This window comes from Amphiura filiformis, chromosome 16 (genome assembly GCF_039555335.1).
Source record: "Amphiura filiformis chromosome 16, Afil_fr2py, whole genome shotgun sequence".
Lineage (NCBI taxonomy): Eukaryota > Metazoa > Echinodermata > Ophiuroidea > Amphilepidida > Amphiuridae > Amphiura > Amphiura filiformis.
In genome coordinates this window covers 17,065,287-17,091,445 of record NC_092643.1, presented here as the reverse complement: position 1 = coordinate 17,091,445, position 26,159 = coordinate 17,065,287, and the positions used below count along the sequence as shown (strand labels likewise).

The 26,159-nt window shown below is 36.9% G+C and overlaps 1 protein-coding gene across 1 annotated transcript in view; it reads right to left on the bottom strand.

Annotated features, from left to right (window-relative positions):
- The window catches only part of LOC140172465 (uncharacterized), an 89,648-nt gene that overhangs the window by 57,403 nt on the left and 6,086 nt on the right, over positions 1–26,159 (bottom strand). Inside the window, exons 5-23 of the mRNA XM_072195611.1 lie at positions 25,429–25,476; positions 24,723–24,842; positions 23,647–23,702; positions 21,767–21,852; positions 21,490–21,553; positions 19,510–20,653; positions 13,946–14,044; positions 11,976–12,135; positions 11,103–11,294; positions 10,097–10,231; positions 8,923–9,024; positions 6,164–6,208; positions 5,245–5,439; positions 4,706–4,834; positions 3,459–3,579; positions 2,310–2,452; positions 1,727–1,861; positions 1,121–1,185; positions 259–361 (exon numbers count right to left, since the gene is read on the bottom strand). Coding sequence (XP_072051712.1) covers positions 259–361; positions 1,121–1,185; positions 1,727–1,861; positions 2,310–2,452; positions 3,459–3,579; positions 4,706–4,834; positions 5,245–5,439; positions 6,164–6,208; positions 8,923–9,024; positions 10,097–10,231; positions 11,103–11,294; positions 11,976–12,135; positions 13,946–14,044; positions 19,510–20,653; positions 21,490–21,553; positions 21,767–21,852; positions 23,647–23,702; positions 24,723–24,842; positions 25,429–25,476 — 3,142 coding nt within the window. The remainder of the gene's footprint in view (positions 1–258; positions 362–1,120; positions 1,186–1,726; positions 1,862–2,309; positions 2,453–3,458; positions 3,580–4,705; positions 4,835–5,244; positions 5,440–6,163; positions 6,209–8,922; positions 9,025–10,096; positions 10,232–11,102; positions 11,295–11,975; positions 12,136–13,945; positions 14,045–19,509; positions 20,654–21,489; positions 21,554–21,766; positions 21,853–23,646; positions 23,703–24,722; positions 24,843–25,428; positions 25,477–26,159) is intronic.

Below are 26,159 nucleotides of genomic sequence, written 5' to 3'. Positions count from 1 at the left end.
AAGATGCAAATATTGTAAAAGTGGCAAATTTTGTGGGACGCTAATTTTTTGCGCTCAACATAGCTACTGGGAAAATAAAAACACACAAATATGTCCTCCTATGCAGGTATATGTTAGACTATTCAAAATTGTAAATGAAAAAAACGAAGCGAAGTAGTTAAAAATCGGCACAACACTAAAAGTATGACATGCAAAAATGACCACTTTACTGTAGATGCTAAATTGACAAAGATTATAAAAACTAAATAAAATTTTTACCTTGACTAATCCAGATTGTGGTAGATCCATATAGAGAGACTGGCTGCCAGGTGAGTCAATACTAGGCAAGATCCAATGCCTCTCTGGGCATGTGGGGTAGTCCCTAAAAATAGAAACACAAGAGTAAAGATCAGCTTTTCTATTCATGATTAAAAGGAAATGCAGTTTATATCACCTGATTTCAAACACATTATACAGACCACAAAAGAATTAAGGTACCAGTTATTTTTACCCCTGTATATCCTAAACAAAGACAAATATGTCATAATTAGAACCAACAGCCAATAGCGGTATCTTTTAGCTTGTATTTAAGATCTCATTTGTTGAAATTGGTCAAGAAATTAAGACATGATGATCCAAAAGCCAAGGAAGATGCAAATTGCAGTTTGCTCTATGGGTGCTTTTCGACCAAGAGAACTAGCACAGTGCTTTCCATTAATTAGAACATTAAAATGGAACTTTTGATTTTGTTCCTGGGTTTTAGATCACTGTTTCTTTAATGCTCTGCCAATTTCAACAAATGAAGTCTTAAATCAGAGCTAAAGAGTACAGGTCTTGGCTGCTGGTTTTGACATACTTGTCTTTGTTTGGGATATACAGGGGTCAACATAACTGCTACTTTAATTCTTGTACTGTCTGTATGTCAGACTTTTAAAAAAAATGGTTTCGTTATTGTCTAGTTGTTATGCAAGTCACTACTAAATTGGATCACAGACTTATTTATTTTCACAGCTCAGATTTATTTTGTTATTTCAAGATTAAATGATCAGTATGCATCTTTGCAAGCTCAATGAACCAACTCTCTTCAGAACCAACATATATCAAATAGGACAAATAGTATCTTATATCTTTTTGTTCTTACCAGCAGTAGCCCAATCCTTTCAAGTTGTGACATAGACTAACATTTGTCTTCTTGCACTCTCTAGCCTGAAACAAATATACAGTTTACATAGTTTATATTCCATGTTTAAATTCTAGAGGGTCTAATTGAACACCCCAGTAACACTGCAACATAGAAATCAAACGGATTGTAAATGCACAATACATTTGCAATATCTGCAGTTTCATAGAAATAATGCATGGCCGCAATTTTTCAGATCAAAGACATGGGGACACCACATCAAGATGATGACAGGTGGCCCGTAGTTTGACCAATTTCCTAAATATAAAATTTGCTGTTTTTATTACTTAACTTAGTGAAGAATTCCCCCCAATTTCACAAATGGACAATTGATTTACTACACTTTCTTTACACAGTGATCGATCAATTGATGATATGACATATAAAAAAAATTGCAATTAAGGTTTTTGAAGACTTATGAATTACCATACTGAACCAAGGCTAGAAAATTAGCATATAAAGCCACCTGCAAAATCACCCAATTTTTTGCAAAGCATGACAACTTTTCCCATTGTTTGTGTAAGGTGTCTTTTGAAAATACCTGCAATCACACAATGAATATCTTACCTCAATGGCTTCCTCCAGTCCGAGTTGTGAGGCAAGATCCCTACTACATCTTGCTAATAGCTTACTGAGAGAGGGGACATACTGGGAGTGGTCTGCTTCCAGTAGTAACAGCATAGTCTGACAGCTGGAATTTTGCTGTTGGGTAAAATGATAATGTTTAAGCATCATCAACATTGGAGCTAATTTGCATGCTCCAAGCATGTGCAGTGGCTACGCATGCTACAGTTTTGAGAAATGCATAGTGCCATGGAGCATGTACAGTAACATTGAGCATGCAAACTGGTGTTGATAATGTAATTTTGATTTCTTTTACAAAAGACAGAAATAGGGACGGCGGTCCCAGATAGGTCGTCTGAGTATATATTCATGTGAAACTTTTTTTTACAAGCAGTAAGCTCCTTGTCCAGTCCAGGAGAATTTTCAAGATAGTTTAATTTGTCCATAATAACATAATTCTGACACTGTGAGGGCTTGAACTTATACTATCCTGCACACAAGTATACGTGTAGTGCTTTACCAACTGAGATAACTGGACATGTATGCAACACAAGGACAAAGTGTTACCATGGTAAAGTCTCCTTACCTTTTTAGCCATCTGTGAGGCAAAGTTGTCCATCATGGTGCCAAGACGTCTTCCCAAGACACTTTTATTGGTAGGGAAGTCATAATGGACCACACACGATGCATTGGTAATGCCCAGCTCATGTATCACATCATCTGTCATTACTATATCATAGACAAAAATAAAACAGATAAAAAGGTACATTAATACTAGTCATGTTTGATATAACATGACAATATCTGTATCCCACACAACACATGTTTAATGTCTATCCTGTGTACAGATTAGGTGTAAAGGACATGCACAGATTCTCAGATTGGTCACGGCAGACTCTCACCTCTGTCTTGCTTTAAAATTAACTTGTCACTGGCTATAAACGAAATCTTTGATAGGAATGCAGCCCAATTCAAAACATGTGAGCAGATGGTCCAATGATAGATCAATTGACAGTCCATAGAAATATATAGTTGATTCAGCTATTTTATGAAGCGGCATGAGCTGTTAACACAAAATTGACCCGATGTTTGAACAAATCATTGAAGAGGAAGCAGTGCACATCAAAGTTAATGAACTAAAGTCCGCACAAAAAGTAACACAGCTGTTATAAATACGCCTATAGCTTCAGAACTATTGTTGTTTTCACAATATTTCAATATAAAAAGAAGGATGATTTATTTACGCGCATTTTGATACCCCACTTGTCCAACTGTGTTCAACATTAACAACACAGCAGTGTTTTGAAAGTAAAATACCTGAATTTAAAAGTTGCAGCTATTTGTATTGATTTGAAGTCAGGGCGAAGATAACGGCGGGCTTTACATGCTACAGTGCTTGCATGATAGCCATTGATCGCTGTAAACTGCAACTTTTGAATTCGGGTAGTTTTCTTTAAAAGCACCACTGCTTTATTAATATTGAACGACATTTAACAAATGGGCTATCAAAATGCGCGAAAATAAAGTATCCTTCTCTCTATGTTGAAATATTGTCAAAACGATAATTAGTTCTGAAGCTATAGGCGTATTTTTAACAGCTGCTTTACTAAACAAGGACGGGGCAAGTTCAAACTTACAATCTGGGACTATATGCTGGGACCCTGCATCCTTTTGGGCTAATGTGTATTCTTGATCTATGACTCTTTATAAAGTCTGTTTATTGGGATATACTTACCAAGTACTGGTACTGAATCCCCTCTGTGAGTTTCTTTCCAATTACTGATGACTTGGACTATATGTTGGGACCCCATGTCCCTGTGTGCTAATAGTGAGTAGTACTGTGCATTGACAAGCATCTGAAAAATGGCACAAAATAATTCAAAAATCATCTTTAGGAGCATTTGATTTATTTTAAACTGGGCTGTGATTCATATAAGACCAACTTTTCAGGAAATTTTAATTAAGTCTTACAAAATGGTTTTTTAACTTCAAATGACTACTGACCTCACATACGACCTTTAAAACCACAAATACACAAAGGTTCCCATAAAGCAGCTATGACCCAAGTTTAGTTCCAATAGGATTTTAACTGTTCATATGAGACCACTGTTTATCCAAAAAATGATAAATCTGACATTATGGCATTTTACAAGTTGACCTCAAATGACCTTTGACTTCAATATGTGACCTTGATCATCACTAATATCTGAAAGTACCCATAGTTAAAAAAAAAAAAAAAAAAAAAGGAAGGTTTTTATTTCAAACTCTAATGGTGACCCATGAGGTCAAATTGCTAGAATTGTACATTAAACACACCTAAACAGACACAATGCAATTTGCAGGCAGCAGCTTAATCAGCGCCAATATTGCAACATTGAAACAAACAACTATACAAACATCCAATCCAATCCAACCCAACCCATCCCCCAGTAGGCAATGAGGATAAAGTGCCTTGCCCAAGGACACAACACGTTGGCACGAGCGGGGCTCGAACTCACAACCTATGTATCACAACCTAGTTATGACCCAAGTTGGGTTGCAATATGATTTGAACTGTTTATATAGACCACCCTGGGCTGAGATCAAAATTTTAACCGAAAGCCTCCCATAATTATTGACAAACAGACTGACTTGACACACACACACAAACCCCGACTCATCCCAACACGACTCGTGATGCCATTAGGGCTTTTCCTTCGGCACATTTAAAAAGTCTTAACATATTGGTATTTTACTACTTGACCTCATGACCTTTGACCTCAATATGTGACCTTGAATACCTCTAATATATGACTAAAAGTCTTACATATTAATGACATACACACAGACAGGACTCATGCTGCCATAAAGTCTCTCTTTAGGACAACATAAAATTGCTCTCTTTATTATAAACAATGCGTTTTCTTTTAAAAAGATTTGGATTTAATATTCCTGTAATTACAAAAAAAATAACAAGAAAACTAAACTTGTCCACAACTTTACCTTTTGTAGATCTTCTCCATCTTTGGCCCTATTGACAAAGACTACAACTCTGGAAGACACAGCTTGGCAGGAGTCTATTACATTGACTAGATGCTGAAATCGTTGTCTGATGCTGGTCACTTTGGCCATCTGTAATTAACACACATTCACACACACAAATTAATTAGTTGTCATTAACCATCACAGATACTAATAACAATGAAATGAAACATGAACTGTAAAACCTGTAAAATGCTACTTAATTGTTCAAAAACAAATTCAACAGTTACAAATATTCCAGATCTAATATATTTCCATCCATAAAAACTGAAAAAGGTTTGGAAGATTCTGGAATTCCAAAGAAGATTGTTTAATTTTAGGCAAAATTCAATTGAATTTGATCTATTTCAACAAATCTCAGCTGTAATTTCGCATAAAACTAGCAAAATGTCCTGCTAATTGACCAGAAGGTGTAACTCGAAATGAGATGGCAGTAAAATCATCCACAGGGTGTGGTTGAATTTTAAATGGAATAGCCTAATTTCAGTCCTAAGACTTACCCATTTGATTCTTGCATATACAGCAGCCTCTAATGGTGCAGCTATGATCACAGCTGGTTCCCTCAAGAAGTTATTCAGATAAGACCTTAGACCTGGCGTCCATGTTGACGCAAACACCATCTGCTGCGAGGGCGCTTTGCCTTGAGTTCTACGCCTTACTAGAGCTGCTGCATACTCATTTACCAGTTCTTTAACCTGCACAAATGCAAAAAGAGAAATTATGAGCGCATCTGACTTGCAGTTGTGACCTTATATTGGAATTATATATGCATGGGAATGAGACAACCTGTAGCTACTTACATTTTATTTACAAAATACCATTTCTATTGCTCCATCATACACAAATAATTTTTTGATCAACACATGGATTGTCCTGATCCCTCAACAGCTCCTTATTTCAACAAGGCGAGGAAAGCAAGCTAGGTAAAGAAACTTGTCCAAGGAAGGACCCTGGGGGATTCAATCACATATCCTAAAGGAACCATTCAATTTACAGTTTGTCCACATAGAAGTACAGAGTAAATAGACCTCAGAAACTGGAGGTATGAGAATATTTATTTCAGTGAAATGTGTGTGTAAATGCTTCTTTGGCGTGCCAACTGCTGTGCGATTTGTACTTGCCGAGCAAACCACGCTCTTTACATTTAACATGCATTAGCCTGCGTGTCATGCAAAGCATTGACCCCCGATGCCACAGATTTGGTTTATACTTCTATGTGGACAGACTGTAGAGGCCAAGTCTTAATCTTAACCCTGCCAAGGTAGATAGGGTGGGGTGCCCTATCTGTAACCCTGCCCACTCCATTCTAGGGAAGGACCCTCAGGTGTGGAACTTTGTAATTGTAGAATTTGCTAGAGATAAGGCTAATTGCTATGCCAACATGCCCTCTTTCAAGATTTTACAAATATATTCACATACCTCAGCAGTGAAATCTTCAAACAGTATATCTGCATCATCTAAAACCTGCATAAAAATTATAAACATACAAGATTAGATTAGATAAAGCATACATTTTGGTTCTTATATCTATCCAACACAGGAATTGATAACCCAGTGGTCCAATAATGGCGATCCCCACAGGCAATAAGTATGTGGCGTAGGTTAATCCACCTTTAGTACTCGAATGTTGAATTTCTTATACAATTTTAGAATTTTGTGGTGTGTTAAATTTACCCCACACTGCAGTGAAAAATCTTATGTTTTCTCACACAGCAACCAGGATGGCCACCACCCCATCTAAAATCTGCTCATATGGATATAATCTAAGACCAAATTAAAAATGCGCCGTGAAGGCGCAGCTTGATTGGTTGCTGTCCTGCACAGAACAATTTTTTAAACTTCCAAAAAAGCGCCCAATACCAGATATTTGGGCGGATTTACCCGAATTTAGAACGCAAAACACCCAATTGGGCGGAAAAGCACTTCACTTTGAAACTTCTGGTCTTACTGGGAAGTTACTGACCGATCAATAAATGGTCACAAAACCCATTGTAATTTCAATTTTGAGCTTCAAAGACTCAAAACCTTTGTAAATCGGCTAAATTGAAAGGAAAATACATTGAATTAGTGCAGCGGCCTGAGACTGGCAAAAGTAGCCCAATTTTAGACAAGTAGCGACATGCCTTTTTGAGTAGCGGCAAGTGATCGCCAAGTAGCCCAATTGTGCGCCTAAGGCGCTGCGTGGCATCACTGTATGCATACCTGCCAACATTGAAAACCTAGAAAACAGAGTACATGGCGAATGTAGGGCGCGGCGCCAGTAGTATCGCCTCTGACGGGCGGGGGTCCAGGGGCCGCTTAAGGGCCCTTGGTGGGGTCCAGGGGCAAAGCCCCGGTGGGGGTTTAGGGGGCGAAGCCCCCCAAAGCTAGAGGGTTTCTACATTGTAAAAACCCTTATAGCCCCTTCACATTAGACACATTTTATAGAAAAACAACAAGGTGAAAATGAAGCCCTAGGCTTTTATACACTTTGAGGAGGGATTTTATACTCCATATCTAGCAACAATTTCAACACATATTTGATGACTACAACCTTTGAAAAAAATGTGAAAAAACATTCTGGGACCTGTTTTTATAAGTTTGAAAAATATGCTTCCTTCACACAGAAAATGTGCTTTTAAAATGCAGTTTCCTATACTTTTGTACATAACGATCATTCGTTGAAGCGATTTTTTGGCTTTATAACAAGGCCTATGTGACTGATAGGACATTGATATGATGCACAATACAAAGGTGAAATTTTTTTTTTAAATCAATTTTTTCTTAATTTTTTCAAAGTTTTTGGCAACTTGAGAACCTCTAGACCTATTCTGAAGGTTGCATTTGAGGAGGATGTATACTCCATATCTGGCAACAATTTCAACACATATTTGATGACTGCAACCTTTGAAAAAACATTCTGGGACTTGTTTTTACAAGTTTGAAAAATATGCTTCCTTCACATAGAAAATGTGCTTTTAAAAATGCAGTTTCCTATACTTTTGTACATAACGATCATTCGTTGAAGCAATTTTTTGGCTTTATAACAGGGCCTACGTGACTGATAGGACACTGATATGATGCACAATACAAAGTTAAAAATTCAGAAAAAACAACAAAAAACATGTCAGTTTTGTTGACTTTGGAGAAACACTAGGCGTATTCTGAAGTGCTAGGATCATTCACAGATGATTTGAAAAAAAATTGGAAAACATTACAAAAAAATTACAGTTTGTTATCTTTAATATGGAAACCACTAACTAATGTTTACCTCTTCATCTATCACAATATTATACATGCATTGCTTTTCCATGCATTTTATAATATGTGCTAGATGAAGAGGTAAACATTAGTTAGTGGTTTGCATATTAAGATAACAAACTGTTATTTTTTGTAATTTTTCCAATTGTTTTCAAATTAACTGTGAATGATCCTAGCACTTCAGAATAGGTCCAGTGGTTCTCCAAAGTCGCTCAAAACTTTGGAAAGAAATTCAAAAAAATTATTTAAAATAAAAAACAACTTTTTTTTTTTAATTTTTTTTTTTTAAATTTTTTCCAGAAAATCGAGTACTCCGATTTTCGGGGTTTAAAACTCGAAATCGGAGTAACTCCGCGAAAATCGGAGTAGTTGGCAGGTATGTGTATGTCATAAGCAAACTAGTCTTTTTAATTTGGTCTTGAATAATAGCTTGGTAACACAAGTAACCTTGGAACCTAATTAAAACAATTTCAATTAGTTCTAGCTCATTTGCTGCTCATGCAATGCACTTCCTCATACAACAACAAACATGGCATTTTGCAGGGTAAATCAACATTGATTGCAGGATGTATATTATGTAACCTCAATTCTATCAAACAAGATTCCTAGTATGTAGCAGGTTGTGTGAAGGGGAAGCATGAGATTTTAAAATATCTTATTTACTTAACCTGTTACAAGCCACCTCAAATACTTCATTGAGTTCCTTTGACCTACGTTGACCTGCACTATTATGATGAATTGTATGGGTAATGAGAGAAGTTTTACAAACATTTACAGCAAATATGATATTACTTTTATTATCCGAGGCTTAACCCAATGAGAACTACCTGCCGATTGGCCAAAAAGACGTTTTCAATTTGCAAAACTCCATTCTGATTGGTGATTAAAATGAAGACATCATGTAATTGACCAATCAGAGGCAATGTTAGATAACTCACCAGATGGCATAACCTTTCCAGATTAGTGTGTTCTCCTTGTAGTAGCCTAAGAAGACATGATATAGTACAGATTACAATGTCAACACCATTTATCAGCTGAACCTATAGTAACAGAAACAAAGAAATCCATAGTTATTATATTCAGTGTAAATCATCTTCTCACCAATGACAGCAAAACAGAACTAGCTCTGTAAAATATTGGGAGGGAAGAAAGGTGTGAGGTGAAATCAATGTTTATACCTGCTGCTAGCAATTACCCAAAAGTAACACAGATATTCAGTACAACCTTCATAACAAATTAACTTATTTCTCACCAAAAGTCAGTTAAATGTTAGGATGGAATTATGTGGAACTTTACTGTTAACAGTCCACCTAATAACTGTCCGAAATTCTCTACCTTTGGCATGAGCAGGCATGTAACTTTAATGTGCAATTTTCTTATTACTTTGATTTTAAGATAAAAATAGGCCAAATAAAATAAAAAACATGTTTCACGTCCGGGATTTCGAAAAAAAGGAGGAAGGTGGGGCTTTTTATTTTCTATTTTTTTATCGGAAAATCGCTGTAAATACCAATTTTTAGAGCTGATTTAGCGTATGCAAAACATGCCTGGAAAAAGGAGGAGTCCTGTTTGTTGTTCTGAGAGATAGGCCTCTCTAATGATCACAAAACTTTCTAAAAGTATTTCTTGTATATTAGTAAGGCTATAGAAAGCATCTCAACTTCCTAGACATATTTTTGAAAAGTTATAACTGAATTTCAAAAAATAAAAAATATAATTGAAGAAATCTCAAAAAAGCAAGCAGGAGGGGATGGGAAACATGTTAATTTGTTTATTTGGCATAATAACAGAAACTAAAAGGATGGCAAATTGCAAACTCTTTTCATACTTAATTCCTGAAACTGCCAGGGCCCCTGTAATTTTTGCAGATCTATATAATGGAATTGAAAGGATAGTTAGGACACTCACCACATACATAAATGTTATAGGGGTCCTCGAATAGATTTATAACAATATATTTCCACCAAAATTCATTGGGCACCATCCAGGTTGCTGATAGTGGGCGTGGCTTGGGATGAAAATACATAGAAACACTTCACACTGTGGTGTAAACACCAAGTGCAATAAAAATTTAAAAATCTGCACTGGCAGTGTGGTTTCAACTCTTCTTACCTGATTGTTGACCTCTGACCCTGCCCCATGTAGTAGCAATGCTTTTGGTTTGCGATTACTGCCTATAAATGCCAATATCTCGCTGTATACGTCTGAGGCACGTTCCCAACCTGGAGTTACCACAATGGCTAGGGGCTGAAAAGAACGAAAGTGAATCAAACATGATTTAATTATAATTAATTATTAATAGCTGTGTGTTGCTTACGTCATGACATCATTAGAGCTTGTCACTTGTCCGATGTGAGACAAAACGAACATTTGCACTTTTCTTTCCAATACTGTTATATCGTGTTATTCTGCTGATGACCGTATGTTGACAATGACTAAATAAGCTGTATTTGTTCTTGAAAGGGGCCGGCGTTTTTGTTCGCCACTTTTATTATTTTTTTTGAGGTCATTTAGTAGACTTGCTTACCAGATGTGTTTGTTATCCTAAATACAGTCTGCACATTGAAAAGTGAACTGCGACGTACATTGGTATACATATGATCAGTTCTAAAGTTTGTTCAGTTTATACAAGGTGGAAAAAATAAGACTCATAACATGTGTGTATTGATATAGAATGGCATGCACGCTGTTGGACGCAATGCTTACGCTAGGTGTGCGTTGCGTAATGTGTGACTAGCGCACGCTTATGTAAATTTACGCGAGCGTGAGTTGGGACTTGATTGACGTGCGCAGTAACAAAAGTCAAATAATTTCCGCCTTTATATAAACCGAACAAACTTTAGCTGTATTATAGAATTCTGAACTCTCCCCAGGTGTTTAAATGGATACGGCATAAAAATTTAGTGCTGATGGGAAGGTAAAACAGACCTGTTGTGCGTGAATAATAGTGTTGTGTGGAAATCAATATTCTTCATTCAATCTGTGTTAAAGATTCCCAAGAGCTAAAAGAACACCATTTTTACCTCCATGCATGCATAACAAAACAATATGCATTCCCCACAGCACATTGAGCTATGTGAAGTGCACTTCCTCCATTTTAAATTCCTTGGATACTTACCCCACACCCAACAGGAAGTGATGAATACATGGACGGTTGCTTGACTTGTTGAAGAATAGGTAAGAGGTAGGCTAATTTCTTGCCAGATTGTTTGCCTGACACGCCAATCATGTCTCGACCTCGTAATATTGCAGCCCAAGAGTAGCTTTGTATAGCGGATGGTTTGACAAACTTGGTTTCTTTTTGAAGTGTCTGTGAATTAACATTGATAAACAAAGAGTTGTTGTTACACTGCTTACATATACATATAGCAAACAAAGCCAAATAAATATAAATCTTAAATTAAATTCCTAAACTGTTAATATGCAGAATCTTCAGGAACAAAAGTTTATATTGTTGAAGATTCTACAAACCTCCAATACTTGGGTAACACACACATTTTTAAAATCACATATCTGCTAAAAATAAATTCGGATTTTCACCTAGTAATTCCCCTTTGGAGTCTTTCTCTCTGCAATATTATACAGAAGAGATAATGTCTCTGTCAACTGTATAACTATGCCAACTTTTACCACATATGCACTCTTAAACTTATGCACAAAAAGTTACTTTAGCTACAGAACTTTCTTCGGGAATATTATCTAGAAAAGGTGAATATTACTAAGCAAACCACCTATATACAGGCTCCCTTAGAGAGAAGTATTACTAGTACTATCATATACTAACTGTTATTACAGTTATTTACTGTGCATCGCTCATAACATGCATGAGTGTCCATGATTGTACGTACTGATTGACCTATTGCATGTACAACAGGATATCATGTACAGCCATGTTGTGCATGTATAATGTGATCAGGACATGCCTTCATGATCACAACATGTGCCCGAACTCTGTACAATTTTGATACAGTGGGATGTAATTGGTTCTTACCCGTAAGATGGTATCAAGGAAAGGTGCCTCCTCAAAGGAAGTGAAAGGCTCTGGTGGCATATCACCATGCAAAAGTACACCATGTGCTATGCTTCTAGCTCGGGGTGATTTTATGTTGGCAGCATTTTTTCTTGTTGGTTGGTTCATGATTAGATTGATTCTATAATAGCAATTGAAGTCAGACAAAAAGAATCAGTGAAGAATCAGTATAGAGCCAGAGGAAGGGTAACATACAATCAGAAGCATTAATCAACATAACCAGGGCCGTGACACTCATATTCAATCCCTGTATAAAAAGTGAAGTCACTTTACGGCAGTTTGATTGACACATATGGCAGTTTGTGTGACGGTTTGTAGGGAGTTTGGTGCCAAGTTTGGTACCGTAGTAATTGATTGACAGTTTTGGTAGTTTGGTACCCTAAATTTGTCCAAGATGGCGCACATTGACTGCCAATTATTTGGATCCTTTCCAGCAAAAATACAGCTTATTTAGCCAGTCTCGTCATGGGGTTATCGCAGAGAATATTTTCCTAGCATATTGAGTACCGTAACTCCTCAGCTATTTGGTTTTTCACAATATGATAGTAATGGAAAGATTCGACCAATTGTTCGCTGTTTTTCGCCATTTAATTTTTTTTGAAACGATGACGTAAACATGCATCACCTCTTCCACAGGTCAACCTCTTACGCAGCGCATGCATAAACACGCATTGAAGTGTGTGACTGACTTCATTTGCGCAAACGTGTGGCTTATCCTATAGTATATTATTACTTGAGAATCCTTGATATTATTTCATAATCCATGAAACAGTACTCACTGTGGTTGACTAAATTATAGTTCTATTCAACTGGACTTACTATTTATGATGGCTACAGTATCACATCATATCCATGATGCATCATCAGGCCGACTGATCTTGAATTGGCTCTGTATTCTTGACCTGTGATGTCACGATGGTAGATGTGACGTCACACAGGAGTCGTCAAGGGATTTTCAAGATCAGTCGGTCTGATGATGCGTCATGGATATGACGTGATACCGTAGCCATCAAAAATAGTAAGTCCAGTTGAATAGAATTATAATTTAGTCAACTATTTGAGCTACCTAAATGATTGATAATATTCATAAATACAACTGTGGATGTTTTAAAGTCTGACTGACCCCTTTTCCTACACTTCTAATGTTGTTGTGACAACTTGCTGTATATCGCATAAAAGGAACACTTGTAATATTATAAAACACACTAAATACAAATTAAAGGACATGTTTTTCTAGACATGTACTAAATTCTGCCACTTTTCAAAATAAAATGCTTTGTTGGGTCAAACTGGCCTTATTATATGTGACCGTCAACGTCGAAACGCTCGTAAAGTCGGCCCCTGGTCAATTTTGTTTTCTTCCGTGGTTAGAAAATATATATCATAAGCTTTACAATGATATATCATTTGACTTCAAACAATATCCAGAAGCGAAGTTATGGCTCGTTAAACTTTGCTCCTTCAGTAAAAGGGTACATTATTTTGGTCCTACATTATTTCTCTTTTTCCACATCGCTGGTATTACATATCAAATTGTCATAATTGGCAGTCACTTCAAATCATCCCCAAGTCAACCAGGTTCAGGAATGTCCTCTCATTGTTGCTTGTTAGTTAACCCACCACTTGAACAGGATTTGGCCAAAGCAAACAAAGACTAAAGCTATTTACTAACTCTATACATAAGTATAAGCTTATTATCTTCTTCAACAATAGGATTAAAAGATTGGCGTTTGACTGACACTAAAATGAGAAACGTGTAGGACAAACATTACAAAAATATGAATACAACCGTTATGCACATTTTGCATTGTAACTCGAAATACAATTTGCCAACTTTACGAGCGGTTTGAGATGGATGGTCACATATACTGCAAATCAATGTGGTCAATGTGATGTCAAGTCATATTAAAAGCACCAAGTAAATAATTTACCTTTGCTCAATGATCCTATCAGGAAGCCTAGATGGAGATTGGCCAACTTCATCTGAAGAAGAGCAGCTAGTTTGTTTCTCATCGGACCATGCTGAAGGCCTTGTTTTAAAAAAATAAAACATAAAAAATTATGGAAAATTTATCTTACAACCTTTTGATACACCTGCTCACAAACAAGTCTCAACTATGCCAACTTAAATATCAAACTTATACTTGTGACAATGAACAGATAATATTATTTAAGCAAGCTTCTACTTCTCATCATCTGTTTCACACAACCTACTGGCTAAAAACATCAGGAGCAAATGTCAGTAGTAAATATTGAAATTTGAAACCTATAGCCTCGAACCAAGGCTGAAGCTCCATTGTTATCAGTTCTGCCCCTCTTGCAAAATTCATACTATAAACGGAATCTATTTATATGACTGGAATAACTACCCATTCTCATTTTAAGTCATTTACAGTTTCTAACTTCCAACTTAAATTTCTCTCAGCTCTTTTTCTTCAGTATAGTTTTCTTCTTGTAGCTCCTTTCACATTCGCATCACTAAATTTCGTCGTTGGGCAGGAAAAACCTCCTATGTGTTTGTGGCCCCTGAAAATGTTTAAAACATAACTGCCAACCATATACATGTAGGAGGTTTTGCTTTAAGCATGTTCAGGGGCCAATAACACAGGATATTTGTTCTGCCCAACGACGATTTACAGAAGTAGGTTTAATACATATATTTACATACTTGATGGCTTGTATGAAGCAAATAGTCTGTTACTACATGTAGATGATCATCAAGCAAAACACAAATGCTAACTTAAAATAAACTGGCAAATCATAAACTGAAAATGAAAACAGGCAGATGGCATGAGGCAAGAAGTAGAGGAAGCTACAAACTGAAAATAAACGGTGTTAAAATTCAAGTCTTAACTCTCTTCACGCGGGTGTCGCCTGCAGACGACAAGTTTCAAATTTTTTTTAAAAATTCAAAAATTTCAAAAATGTAAATTTTCATGACCATATTTGGAATCAGCATGAAAAATGCATTAAAATGAGTACAAACAAGCCTAGTATTGATTCAGTAGTTGTTAAGATAGCTCTTGATATTTTGAGAAAATGTTTCAAAACTTCAACTTTTTCTGTTGAAGCGCATGGCTAGCACGCAGAGCATGCTTTTACAATGTTTTATGCATTAAAAATTATCCATGTTTTTATGCATAAGCAGCAGCACTGTGCTCGTGATGAAACGGTAGATACAAAAGTGTATACAAAAAGTGTATATAAAATCATCTGCTTTACAAGTAACATGAACTTTTAAGTAGTCTCTCGTAAAAGATTGCAAGTCATGATTCTGAAAATATTTCTCTTTAAAATGGTTAGTCTCATTTTTGATATACAGAAAAATCAAATCAATTTGCATGATTTTTGTACAAAAATATCACACTCATAAATTAGAGTATGTTATAACTTATAAACACACTGATTCATGCATGCATGACAGAGCAGTTTTCAGCATGTACACTGTAGCCTGTACTCTGCAACAATCACAAATATTTTCTCAATGAAAGATGTCCGAGAAATAAAGAAAACAATTCCTATCCTTGGTTGGATCTATATTCATCTTAATCTAGAAAGTTCACACCTCTTAACTACCACTCTTACCAACTGAGCCAATGAGGAAGGTATTACAAAGATATTGGGAGTGTTACAGATAATAATATTTATTTGAATTACTTTACGAAATACAAAAGTAACAAAATTACAGTACATTTACACATTGGCCGAGCCGAACGTAATCGGAAGGTTGCGGGTTCGAGCCCCGGTGACGCCATCGTGTTGTGCCCTTGAGTAAGACACTTTATCTCGATTACTCCATTCCACCCATGTGTTTAAATGGGTACCGGCATTCTTAAATGCTGGGAAGGTAACAGCCACGCTGTGGAGGAGGTGTAGCGATCCCCTATAGCAACATTACATGGAGGAGTCTGGCCCAATCGCCAATGATGAAAGAGACGGGCACGCCGATCACTGTTTATACAGGATCTTCTCCTTACCTTTACACATTTTACATTTCTTACACATGACAATCAAGTAATTCAGGATGAGTGAATGGACACAGAAGTGCCCACTGATCCTGCACATGAAAGCATAGTTAAGTACAATAGTACAAAAATACAAACAAAAAAAGCAAAAAGCTACATTTAGTAACATAAAAGTTAACTGGTATGAAATCTTGAAACAATATGTACATAAAATTCTGGCATTTGCAAATACATAAGCCAAAGCATGTAATATCCCCAAATAAATTAAGCATAATTTATTTTTTCCAAGTAAGAAAATATACATTCAGACTTAAATACATCAAGATTATTACATGATGCAATTAAAAAGGAATTCCATTCCAAAGATGCAGGAGGGAAACAAACATAGAATTAAAGAGAGATGAAAATTTGGCAGTTTGGTGCAATAGCCTAGAATTATCCAAAAAAACTTCTTTGAACCAGAGAACCAAAAGAACTAGGCCCAATCTCATTGACTATTTTAAATAAAGACTAATGTTTGATACCGGTACTTCAAAACAACCTCAAGCTTAATCAATTCCAGGTCTACAAGTCTCTCAGAATATGGAGGACGATCTTCAAAATCAAATTCGGGAACATCTTTGTAGAACAAAGTATGTGTGATTTTCCTCTGGATTTTTTCCAACCTATCAATATGATTCCTTTGAAATGGAGACCAGACACAAGCACAATAAACAAGTGAGAGAATTGTAAAGATTAAATAAAGCAACAGAAGTCATATTTCTGGTACATCTAACTACATGAAAGCTTAGAAATCTTATCAGCAACCTTGCCAATATGAGAATCAAAGGAAAGGTCCTTATTACTAAAAGTAACTCCAAGCTGCTTGAAATCATCAACTTCTTTAAGCTCATCACTATTTATAATATATACAAAGTACAAAATTTAGGAGACTTAGATCTAGTTATGTGCATGACCTTAATCACCATAGATAGGACAGACAATTGAATTATCATCAGCAAATTGGAAAAGAGAAAAAGAAACCACATCATTTAAGTCATTAACAAACAGATAAAATCAGACCAAGAACAGAGCCTTGAGGAACACCAGAAATTACATTACACCATTCAGACACCACACCTTTGAAAATAATCCTTTGCTTACACATGTACAAAAAGTTGACCTCTAACTCCCATAGAATGAAGTTTACCATTTACCAGATATGACCTTATCACCCAAACCAAAGACAATGTATCTACCATACTTACTCTATTAAATACCACAGGGCATTGCATTTTGAAAAATGGGGCAGTTTATTAGAAGTGAATTTTCAACACAAATTTTCTGGAACTTGCGAAAAACAACCTCTAATTTGAAATATAACATGGGAATGTCAAATCCAACATGGGGTTACTCTCAACTTGAGACAAGACACACTATAGACATGTTTTTGAGTTAGCTGATTTACAACTCAAATCTTATTTTGTTTGATCCGGTCACATTGAGTGTCTGTAGGATGTCTTCTCTTTTCAAGTTGACCACTGGAAAATATTTTCAATGTCCTGCTGAAGAATCTCATGGGCTAAATCACCATAGATACATGTTATCATCAGCAAATTCGAAAAGAGAAGGAGAAACCAGATCATATAAGCAAAACAAACAGAAGAAATAAAATAAGACTAAAATGTGGAAAGCCTAGTTAGCACTTTAACATCTTCCTCCACTGAAAGGACATTGCTTCCCAGGAACACAAACTGCTGGACATTCTCCACTGGAATATCATTGAGTGTGATATCATTTGTGTCATCTGTCGTTATCTTACATTAGGCTGGATTGATCTTCATTCTCTACATCTTGCATTTTCTACCCAACTCATCTGTGGCGATCTGAAGTTGTCAAATAAAACATTATGATGGATGATGTTGTCTGCATACCACATGTCGCCTATAGCAATAAACACTGCGTCTGGGCATCAGTCAAATGGTCTTCTATAGTATCCTGTATTCTATTAAGGATAATCTTGCAGAACAGTTTGCCTGGGATGGAGAGCAATGCATTGGTTCTGTAGTTGGCCGGATTCTCGGTAACCGGAGGTGGTACTGATCCAGAAGTGGTGTCAATACCGGGTAACAAGGATAGGTCATCATCAAACAAGTTTTGTTGGAGAAGCAGTGGACCAGATAATCTGTGATCAAGACGTGCAGCAAAGATGGCGAAAGCCGAGAGTCATAAGTAATAATTGATTGCATTAGTCTTACAAAAAAATAACTTTTGATTATCTACAACAACGCTTTTCAATGAATCTGTTCACATAATACAGGTTGTTCTTCAATAACTCTGTGATACCTTCATTGTCACCTTATTTGGTAAGAGCAGTGGTCTAGAGGTCCAGGACTCAAATTCAAGATAAAGAAGAATTGTTTCACATTAACCAATTGCAACATTCAATCAAAAATTTTAAATTATTTCAGAAAATAAAAAAAGCATGTTTGACAAATCAAATGAAATCAAAACAAAATCAAATAAGACGCAAGTCGGCGAATCTGCAAATAAACAAGAAATGATACCACATTTTTAATTTTTACATGTAGCAGTTAAAATCAAGAGATTAAAACAGAAAATAGGGTATGAACTGCCATGCAAGGGTGACACATAAGACATGATGTGAGAGTAGCTAGCAGTGGACAAGATGAAAGTAGTATTCAAAATCTAAAATAATATCACATGTTTTACAGTAAAACAGGAGAAATAGTAGTGTACTTGGCTATTTCAGACAATGACTACTCTTTTAGCAGTCAACCATTTTAGATACATTAATTGGTGGTAGCTATATCATGCAAATGATTGTATCATATGAAGCAGTTCAGATGACGATTTTGTCTTCTAACACTGGATCGCCCATTCATGTCAGTGACCAACTGATATGTTAATTTGAGATTTTCATGTTTTGGGAAATGTTGCAAGTTGTTTATGTAACATGAAGTTAAATATATCTCTTATCATATAAATATATTTTCAAATGTTATTATCTTCAAAATTTCTGTTCCCATTCGGTATTTCTTTGATGGAACACAATATAAATGTTCCAAGCCTTTCTTTCTAAATTCCAAACAAACACAATAAGCACTTTACATAGCTTGATAGCTTAAAACTGCTTTCTTGGAACTTGCAATCAGAAGTGTGAAAAGCTCAATTTAAAGCAAATTACCAATATGATACCAAGGTCCATATGTACAAAAGAATTAGACCGGGTCTACAGTTAGACCTGGTCTAAGTGGAATTTATTACCAGGAGAAAGGACATTTTCCTTTACATTTTCTTAACTTAATTTGTACTATTTTTGAACTTTGCATTTAAATCTTTAGAATTTGCTAGCTACTCTAGGAAGGAAATAAGAGTAAAGGACCATTCCTTATGGAATTAAATTCCACTTAGACCAAGTCTAACTTTAGACCCAGTCTAACTCTTTTGTGCATACAGACCCAAGAATTTACCAGCTCCAACTCAGTTATTATGCAATAAGAATACATGCCTACCTATTCAGTACTTACCTATGACTGTTCTTGGCTGCAATTGTCTTCCTCATAGCTCCCCTGCCCACACCTGACTTTGTAAGACTCTCTTCTTCACCACTCTGTCGACCATAAAGCCCTGTGGTACCATCTTTTTGTTCACCATCACTTGTAGGGGGTCTGATCCTAAATGGTGGCCTGTTTACAGCGCTATCTGGACTTGGACCACTAGTCTCTGGTGAGTGACCTTTGACCTGATGCGGTGGCGAAGTCACATGGGTGGAGCTGTCCGAGGAACCAATCGCACTATATTCCGATGATTGTCTAGTCTTACCCTTTGCCGCCATTTGCTGCAGGAGGGCAAGAGCTTTTTGTTTTCTGTCAGATTTACTTTCATCTCCCGACGAGAAGTCGGATGATAATGGACTGAGGGCTGACTGAGATTGAGGCACCGGAAGCATTCCTGGACCTGATCCTCTTGGACTGAAACCATCAGCGGGAGATTTGCGACCATGGTTTCCAACAGGACTCTGTGATTCTCCCTTCTTTTCACTATCGCTGCCAGCCATTTGGTTGTACTTTTGAAGTGTCAAGCCTCTACCTTTGGGAGGAGTTGTAGTACTTTGACCAAACACTGGACTTCTTGCACTTGCAGTATCCTTCTTCTGCTGTTCTGTGTACCTGTTGTTATCACCAGCAGGTCCAGGTGGAGAGTAATCAATGTCACTGTGAGCATGAGTTCTTGGTACAGTTCCCGACTGTGTCAAAGGCATTCCCAGCTGTTGTATTTTCTCCCTAACTTGTGCCGTTGAAAGCACCTCCATTGGTTGGCTTGGACTACCCTGTTTCCCATGCTCTCTACCGTGATCATCATGTCTGCGTTTCTCCAACAATCCTTCCACAGATACTTTATGCATCTTAAGACTGTCTTGGAACTTTGACTTCAAGACTTGTTGTTCATCGGGTTGTTGTCTCAAACCAGGTGACACCTGTTTGGCGGCGGGTGGAGGGGATGGCAATCTTGAGGCCGATGGTGGTGACGGCATTCTGCTACCATAAGCTCCCATCTCAGGAGACAGTGCCCTGATGCTGCCTTCTCTTGAGCTGGCGGATCCATGGTAGTTTCTTAATGCCATGGCTTCAAGGGACGGTGCAGGCGATGGTGCTCTTGCCTCATAGTCATCTGGGAGCAAAGGAAAATATAATATATATATCAACAGAATGCTTTATCACTGCTTCACTGGTGCACCTAATATGCTATTCCACTTGAAACCCACACCCCCTATGGAAGACATGACCTTAATCTCCCACACAGGGAGTGTGAATTTCAAATAGATTCACTCATTCAGGAAACTCCAGTTGAAATTCACACTGCATGTGTGGAAGATTAAGGGTATGTCTTCCATAGTATATGGATTTCAACTGGAATAGTTTTTTTCCTGCACAATTAATTTTTGTACTTTTCCAATTTCGAACAACTTCACTTGTTTTAAATTTGCAAATTTAAGCTTGCTGACATTGACTATACACAAAAGGAACATATTTTGGTTTGAGGAAGTGCAAAATTTCCACTTTATAACAGTAAATCATGGATAGATGATTTTAGCACTTCCCAACACCTACATACTGGAAAAACTAAATAGTCAACCCAATATGTGAGCCAATATACCATGGTCATGGTCACCTGTACACTGCATTGATTTGGGGAGGTATTTGAATTTTCAATGTTATTTGACCCCAATGTAAACACCAGCCAATAAGAAATTTAACTTGATTCATAATAAGCTTAAACTATCTGTCACCTGTTGAGCTCTTTTGTTGTAGTATTGACTGGTGGCAGTTTCAAAATATTATTTTTCAACAGAATTCAATCTAAATGGCAAACTATACAAAGTAGCAGCAGAAGGCCCTGATAATCAAAACTCGAGCCATGGATTTTTGGAAGCACTTCGATCATCCTGTGAGGTTTGGTGTTACAAAATATATGGCTGTGTGTCCTATAAGGGCTTGATGACATACCTAAGTCATCTGATTTCTTCACAGCAGCAAATTCCCTTCTCACCAGCTCTTCATTAACATTCACCTGTAAGAGTAAAATATTCAAACATTCATTAATATTTATGTGAAAGAACCAATAGGGAGCTGGAAATGGAATAGTATTGAAATAATTTTGGATTAAAAAATGAATGGGGGAAAAAAATTGCCTAACATGGGCACTGAACTTGAAAAGCCCGGTCCTAAGGCGAGAGTACTAACCATGTCACTCAAATGAATGGATGAATTAATCATTGCTTACCAATTCTCTTTCCACATTGATATAGAGAGTGATGAAATGTACATCGTCTCTGGTCTTGCTATGTACTGTCATCTGGGCACTCTTATCTGTCAACAGAAATAATAGTATAAATAATCATTAACATATATTTTAAGCATATTAGTTTCTTTTCCATGTTGAATCTGAAACTGTCTAGAAGTAGCGGATTGGAGGTTTCTATTTATAGCATGAATGTATGAAAATTCAAAAAGTCATGCATGAGTTTACTGGCCAATGATCCCTTGCAAAGGGCATCAGCGTTCAAAATAAACCCAGAGATGCAAATATTGAGCTTCATAAATCATTAGGAAAGTTTTCAAATTTTAGTAAATTACTGCCACGTTGGAGTGCACTCACAACAACATGCATCAAGAGGCCCATTAATTTAAGTTTGTTTAATTCATGCATAATGGATCAATTTTAGCACTGCTTTGGTGTTGAAATACAACATGGCAGCGTCTATAGGGCTATAGGTGAAATAAACATCTAAAAAAAAAGTAACTAACCCCCCTTAAATAATGACCATTATTCAAAAAACAGGCAATTGTATTACAAATCTGTAAAATGCGTTGGAAGCAGAATTTATTTCTGCACATTTTGACACCTCATTTGTTGAATATTGACGTCACAGCATACATTTAAATCAATGTAACCCAAGATTTGAAAGTTGCAGTAAATTGTATTGATTTTGTATTCAGTATAATGGAAGGAAATCTGTGTAACAATATCTGAGTGTTTTTGTATTGTATGCAAGTGCAACTTTCAAATCTGGACCTCGCTACACTAAATTGACTGGTGTTTTATTGTTTTCTGGGCTACCGTATCAAATGAGGTGTCAAAATGCGTAGAAATAAATTTTGCTTCCAACGCATTTTACAGATTTGTAATACAATAGCCTGTTTTTGAATAATGCCCATTATCTAAGGTGGGTTAGTTACTTTTTTTGAGGTGTTTACATACACCCCATATGGAAAACATGACAGTGAGAGTAAATTTCAAATAGGGTTACCTGAATGGGTGACTCCATTTGAAATCTACACCCCCTGTGTGGAAGATTAAGGTCATGTCTACAATAGGGGTGTGTGGATTTACAGCTAGACACCAGGCCAAGTAAGAGCCATATTACGACTTCCAATCTTAAGAATCTGAAGAATATTCTCAACGCTTCTCATTCGAAGCCAACCGAGAAGATATGGTGTGCGCAAGAATATAATTAGTCCACATCTTTTCGCTGGCTGATGTAACTAGCCAGGGTTTCCTTGAATATATTTGTGTCCTCTATGTTTACTATGTGCTCTGGTAGACTGTTCCAATTGTTTATGGTGTTTGGGAAGATTGAAAAGTTGTAGTAGTTGGTTCTGCCACTTAGTTTCTTGAATGATTTATTATGGTTGAGCCGGGATGAGCTGCGCATCTGGACCGGCTGCAAGAATGTTCGCGCTGGAATAGCCACCTGACTGCTGTTGATTTTATGTAGCATGGTGAGTCTAGATGTTTCCTGTCTCTCCTTGAGTGGTACCCATTCCAGTTTGGTCAGCATGTATGTCACGCTGCTTGTCCACCTGTAATCTTTGAAAACATAGCGTGCCCCTCTTCGTTGGATGGATTCAATTTGGTCTACCAGATCCTTAGTGTAGGGATCCCACACCGTGGAGCAATACTCCACATGCGGGCGTACCAGGGTCTTGAAAGCTGTGGCTCTAAGGTCATGTGGGCAAGAATGGAGATTTCTCCTCACAAATCCAAGGACCCTACTAGCTCTAGCAGTGATTTTGGTGATGTGGAGGTGTATGGATTTCAACTGGAATAGCCTATTTCACCCCAAGTTGTAAATATCAACATCAAGACATAAGTCCACTTACCTTTTATAATCTCATTGAAAAACTCAACAGCCGATGTATCCCACACAGTACAGGGCCTGAAAGAATACAAATATATGATGTTATCAGTGGCGGCACCAGGGATTATTTTCAGGCGGGAGGAGGAGGGAAGTGAATTTCGGGGAAATCGAAAAAATTTGACATTTTTGTAATTTAGGGGTTTTGAGGGAGCACGGTGGCACAGCGGTATAGGCTCTACCTCGCTATCGGAGGGTTGCGATTTCGAGCCCCGGTGGTGCCATCGTGTTGTGCTTAGACAAGGCACATTACCTCACTTACCTCTCTCTACCCAGGGGTGAAATTGGGAGCTATTAGGAATATTGGCCATTGAGCACCGCCAAAAGGTATATGCATGCCTTGGGCATTGTATGGCAGCTGACATGTTCTAATGACAGCAAAATAAATGTAAAGCGCTTTGATACATGTGAAAGGCGCTGTATAAATGCCAACATTTATTATCGTATTTACTGTAGGAAACTGAGGGAAAGAGTTCTGACCGGGCCTCCCCTCCCCCCATGTCACAGCAAAAATGTCCACAAATTTATTTGTGATAATCAAGAACAATAATATGTAGTTCAACTTACGTCATGGAGTGAGTGAAGTCTTCAAATGACATGGTCAATGTCAAAGGTTGCGCAAAATGCCAAAAAGTGGACATTTTCGTAATTTAGAGTTTTTACTGGGGCAACTGAGGGGAAAGAGTTCTGACTGGGCCTCCCCTCAAAAACACAGAAAATATGTCCACAAATTTATTTGTGATAATCAAGAATGATTCTTGCACCGTGTCTTACCATTCAGGGTTGTAGCTAGACCAAGTTGAAAGCCGGCTAATTTTACTATCAAATTAGAGTGCTGGCTCTGGGCACAATCTTTTTAGCAAACATGAGGGATTGGGGAATAGGATAGGGGTATACCCCCCCCATTTTGTTTGGTTTTTTACACTTTTAATGATGAATAAATCATTTGTGGGGAAAAAAATTAAAAATTAAGCGCCGACCGGCGTGGCTACAACCCTGTTAACATTCTATTCTAGCCCTGAAGGTTATTGTTCCACTTACGTCATTGAATGAGTGAAGTCTTCAAATGACATGGTCAATGTCAATGGTTGTATGCCATGAAGTCTGCAGTCTTTGGCTTGGAATGGTAACTCTAGGAACTCCTCAGGTATCTCATACATCCTGTACAATCATATACAAGTAATTTACAAAGTCAAATACAAGTAGATATTTACAAAATACAAATTAATGCTCAAATATATGCAGGGTTTAACTTCAATACTACATTATTTTTCACTCACCTGGACGTTTTCACTAAATCAAATAGCTTCTTAGATGGCGATGCTATATTGAAGTTGAACTCTTTAATCATTTTATTTACTACTACATTAGGAAATCAACACTTCAGGACTTGAAAACAAAGGTTGATTGACAAATCCACAGAATAAACCACCTCCGCACTCACACATGTACCTTAACCTCAAACTCACAAGCCCTAGTCCTAAACCGTAACCTAAGCCTTAAACATAGGGCACAGATGTATGAAGGATTTCTGTACTTATATGCCCAAAATAAGTAGATGCATTGATCATCAGAATTCCACTGGAAACCAACAAACAATATAACAAACTTTTCTCCATTAATTCATTACATTATAACTTTATTATTATCATTACATAATACTTAAAGGGCGCTCTCTATGAAGCACACAGCACCTTACCAAAAAAAGGAACAAGGAACAAGGAATGAAAATAAGTTTTTACTTTACCTGTGAACCGACACTTGTATGTACTCTGCATAGTCCACCAACATACAACTGCAATGAAAAATAAATAAAATTTACGTCTGTAATACCACTTGTTCTTAAGTCACATTTATACTGGCATAGTTCAGCCATCAGAGTGATTACTTCCAGTAAACAAGCTATATGGAATCAAAAGTCTGATTAAAAGAGCCATGATGATGTAAATATTTCATAAGTTTGACTCCTTAGGCCAAAAAAAAAAAAAAAAAAGGTTTGTCTCAAAGCTCACGAGAAATTTAAAAACAAATTCAAATCATTTTTTTTTTTTTTTTTTTTTTTTTTTTTTTTTTTATTCTTGACTTTTTTTCATGGTATTTTGGCCTTATGTATAACACTACCGAAAATCCACATTTTTCAAAATATTTATAGAAGGCAAGAACAAAAATGGAGAGTGATGAAGTAGTAGTACTTGGTGAGTGCAATGCAGAATTCAAACATGCATTCACTTAAAATTGAAGATTGCTAAGCACATAGCAAAGCAATCATATCCACTACATGTCGTCGGTCGCAACACATAGTGGCGTACGTGAAGGACAAAATACGTTTCCGATCAAAACGTTTTTGAAGGATATGCTACTAGTAACCGAGTCGATACTCCTCCACTGTTATCTCCCAGTGGTCCGATTCCATTTGTAATTGAAGTTTAAGGTCCAAACTATTAAACTGTATCTTTAACAGTTAACAAGGAATAACTA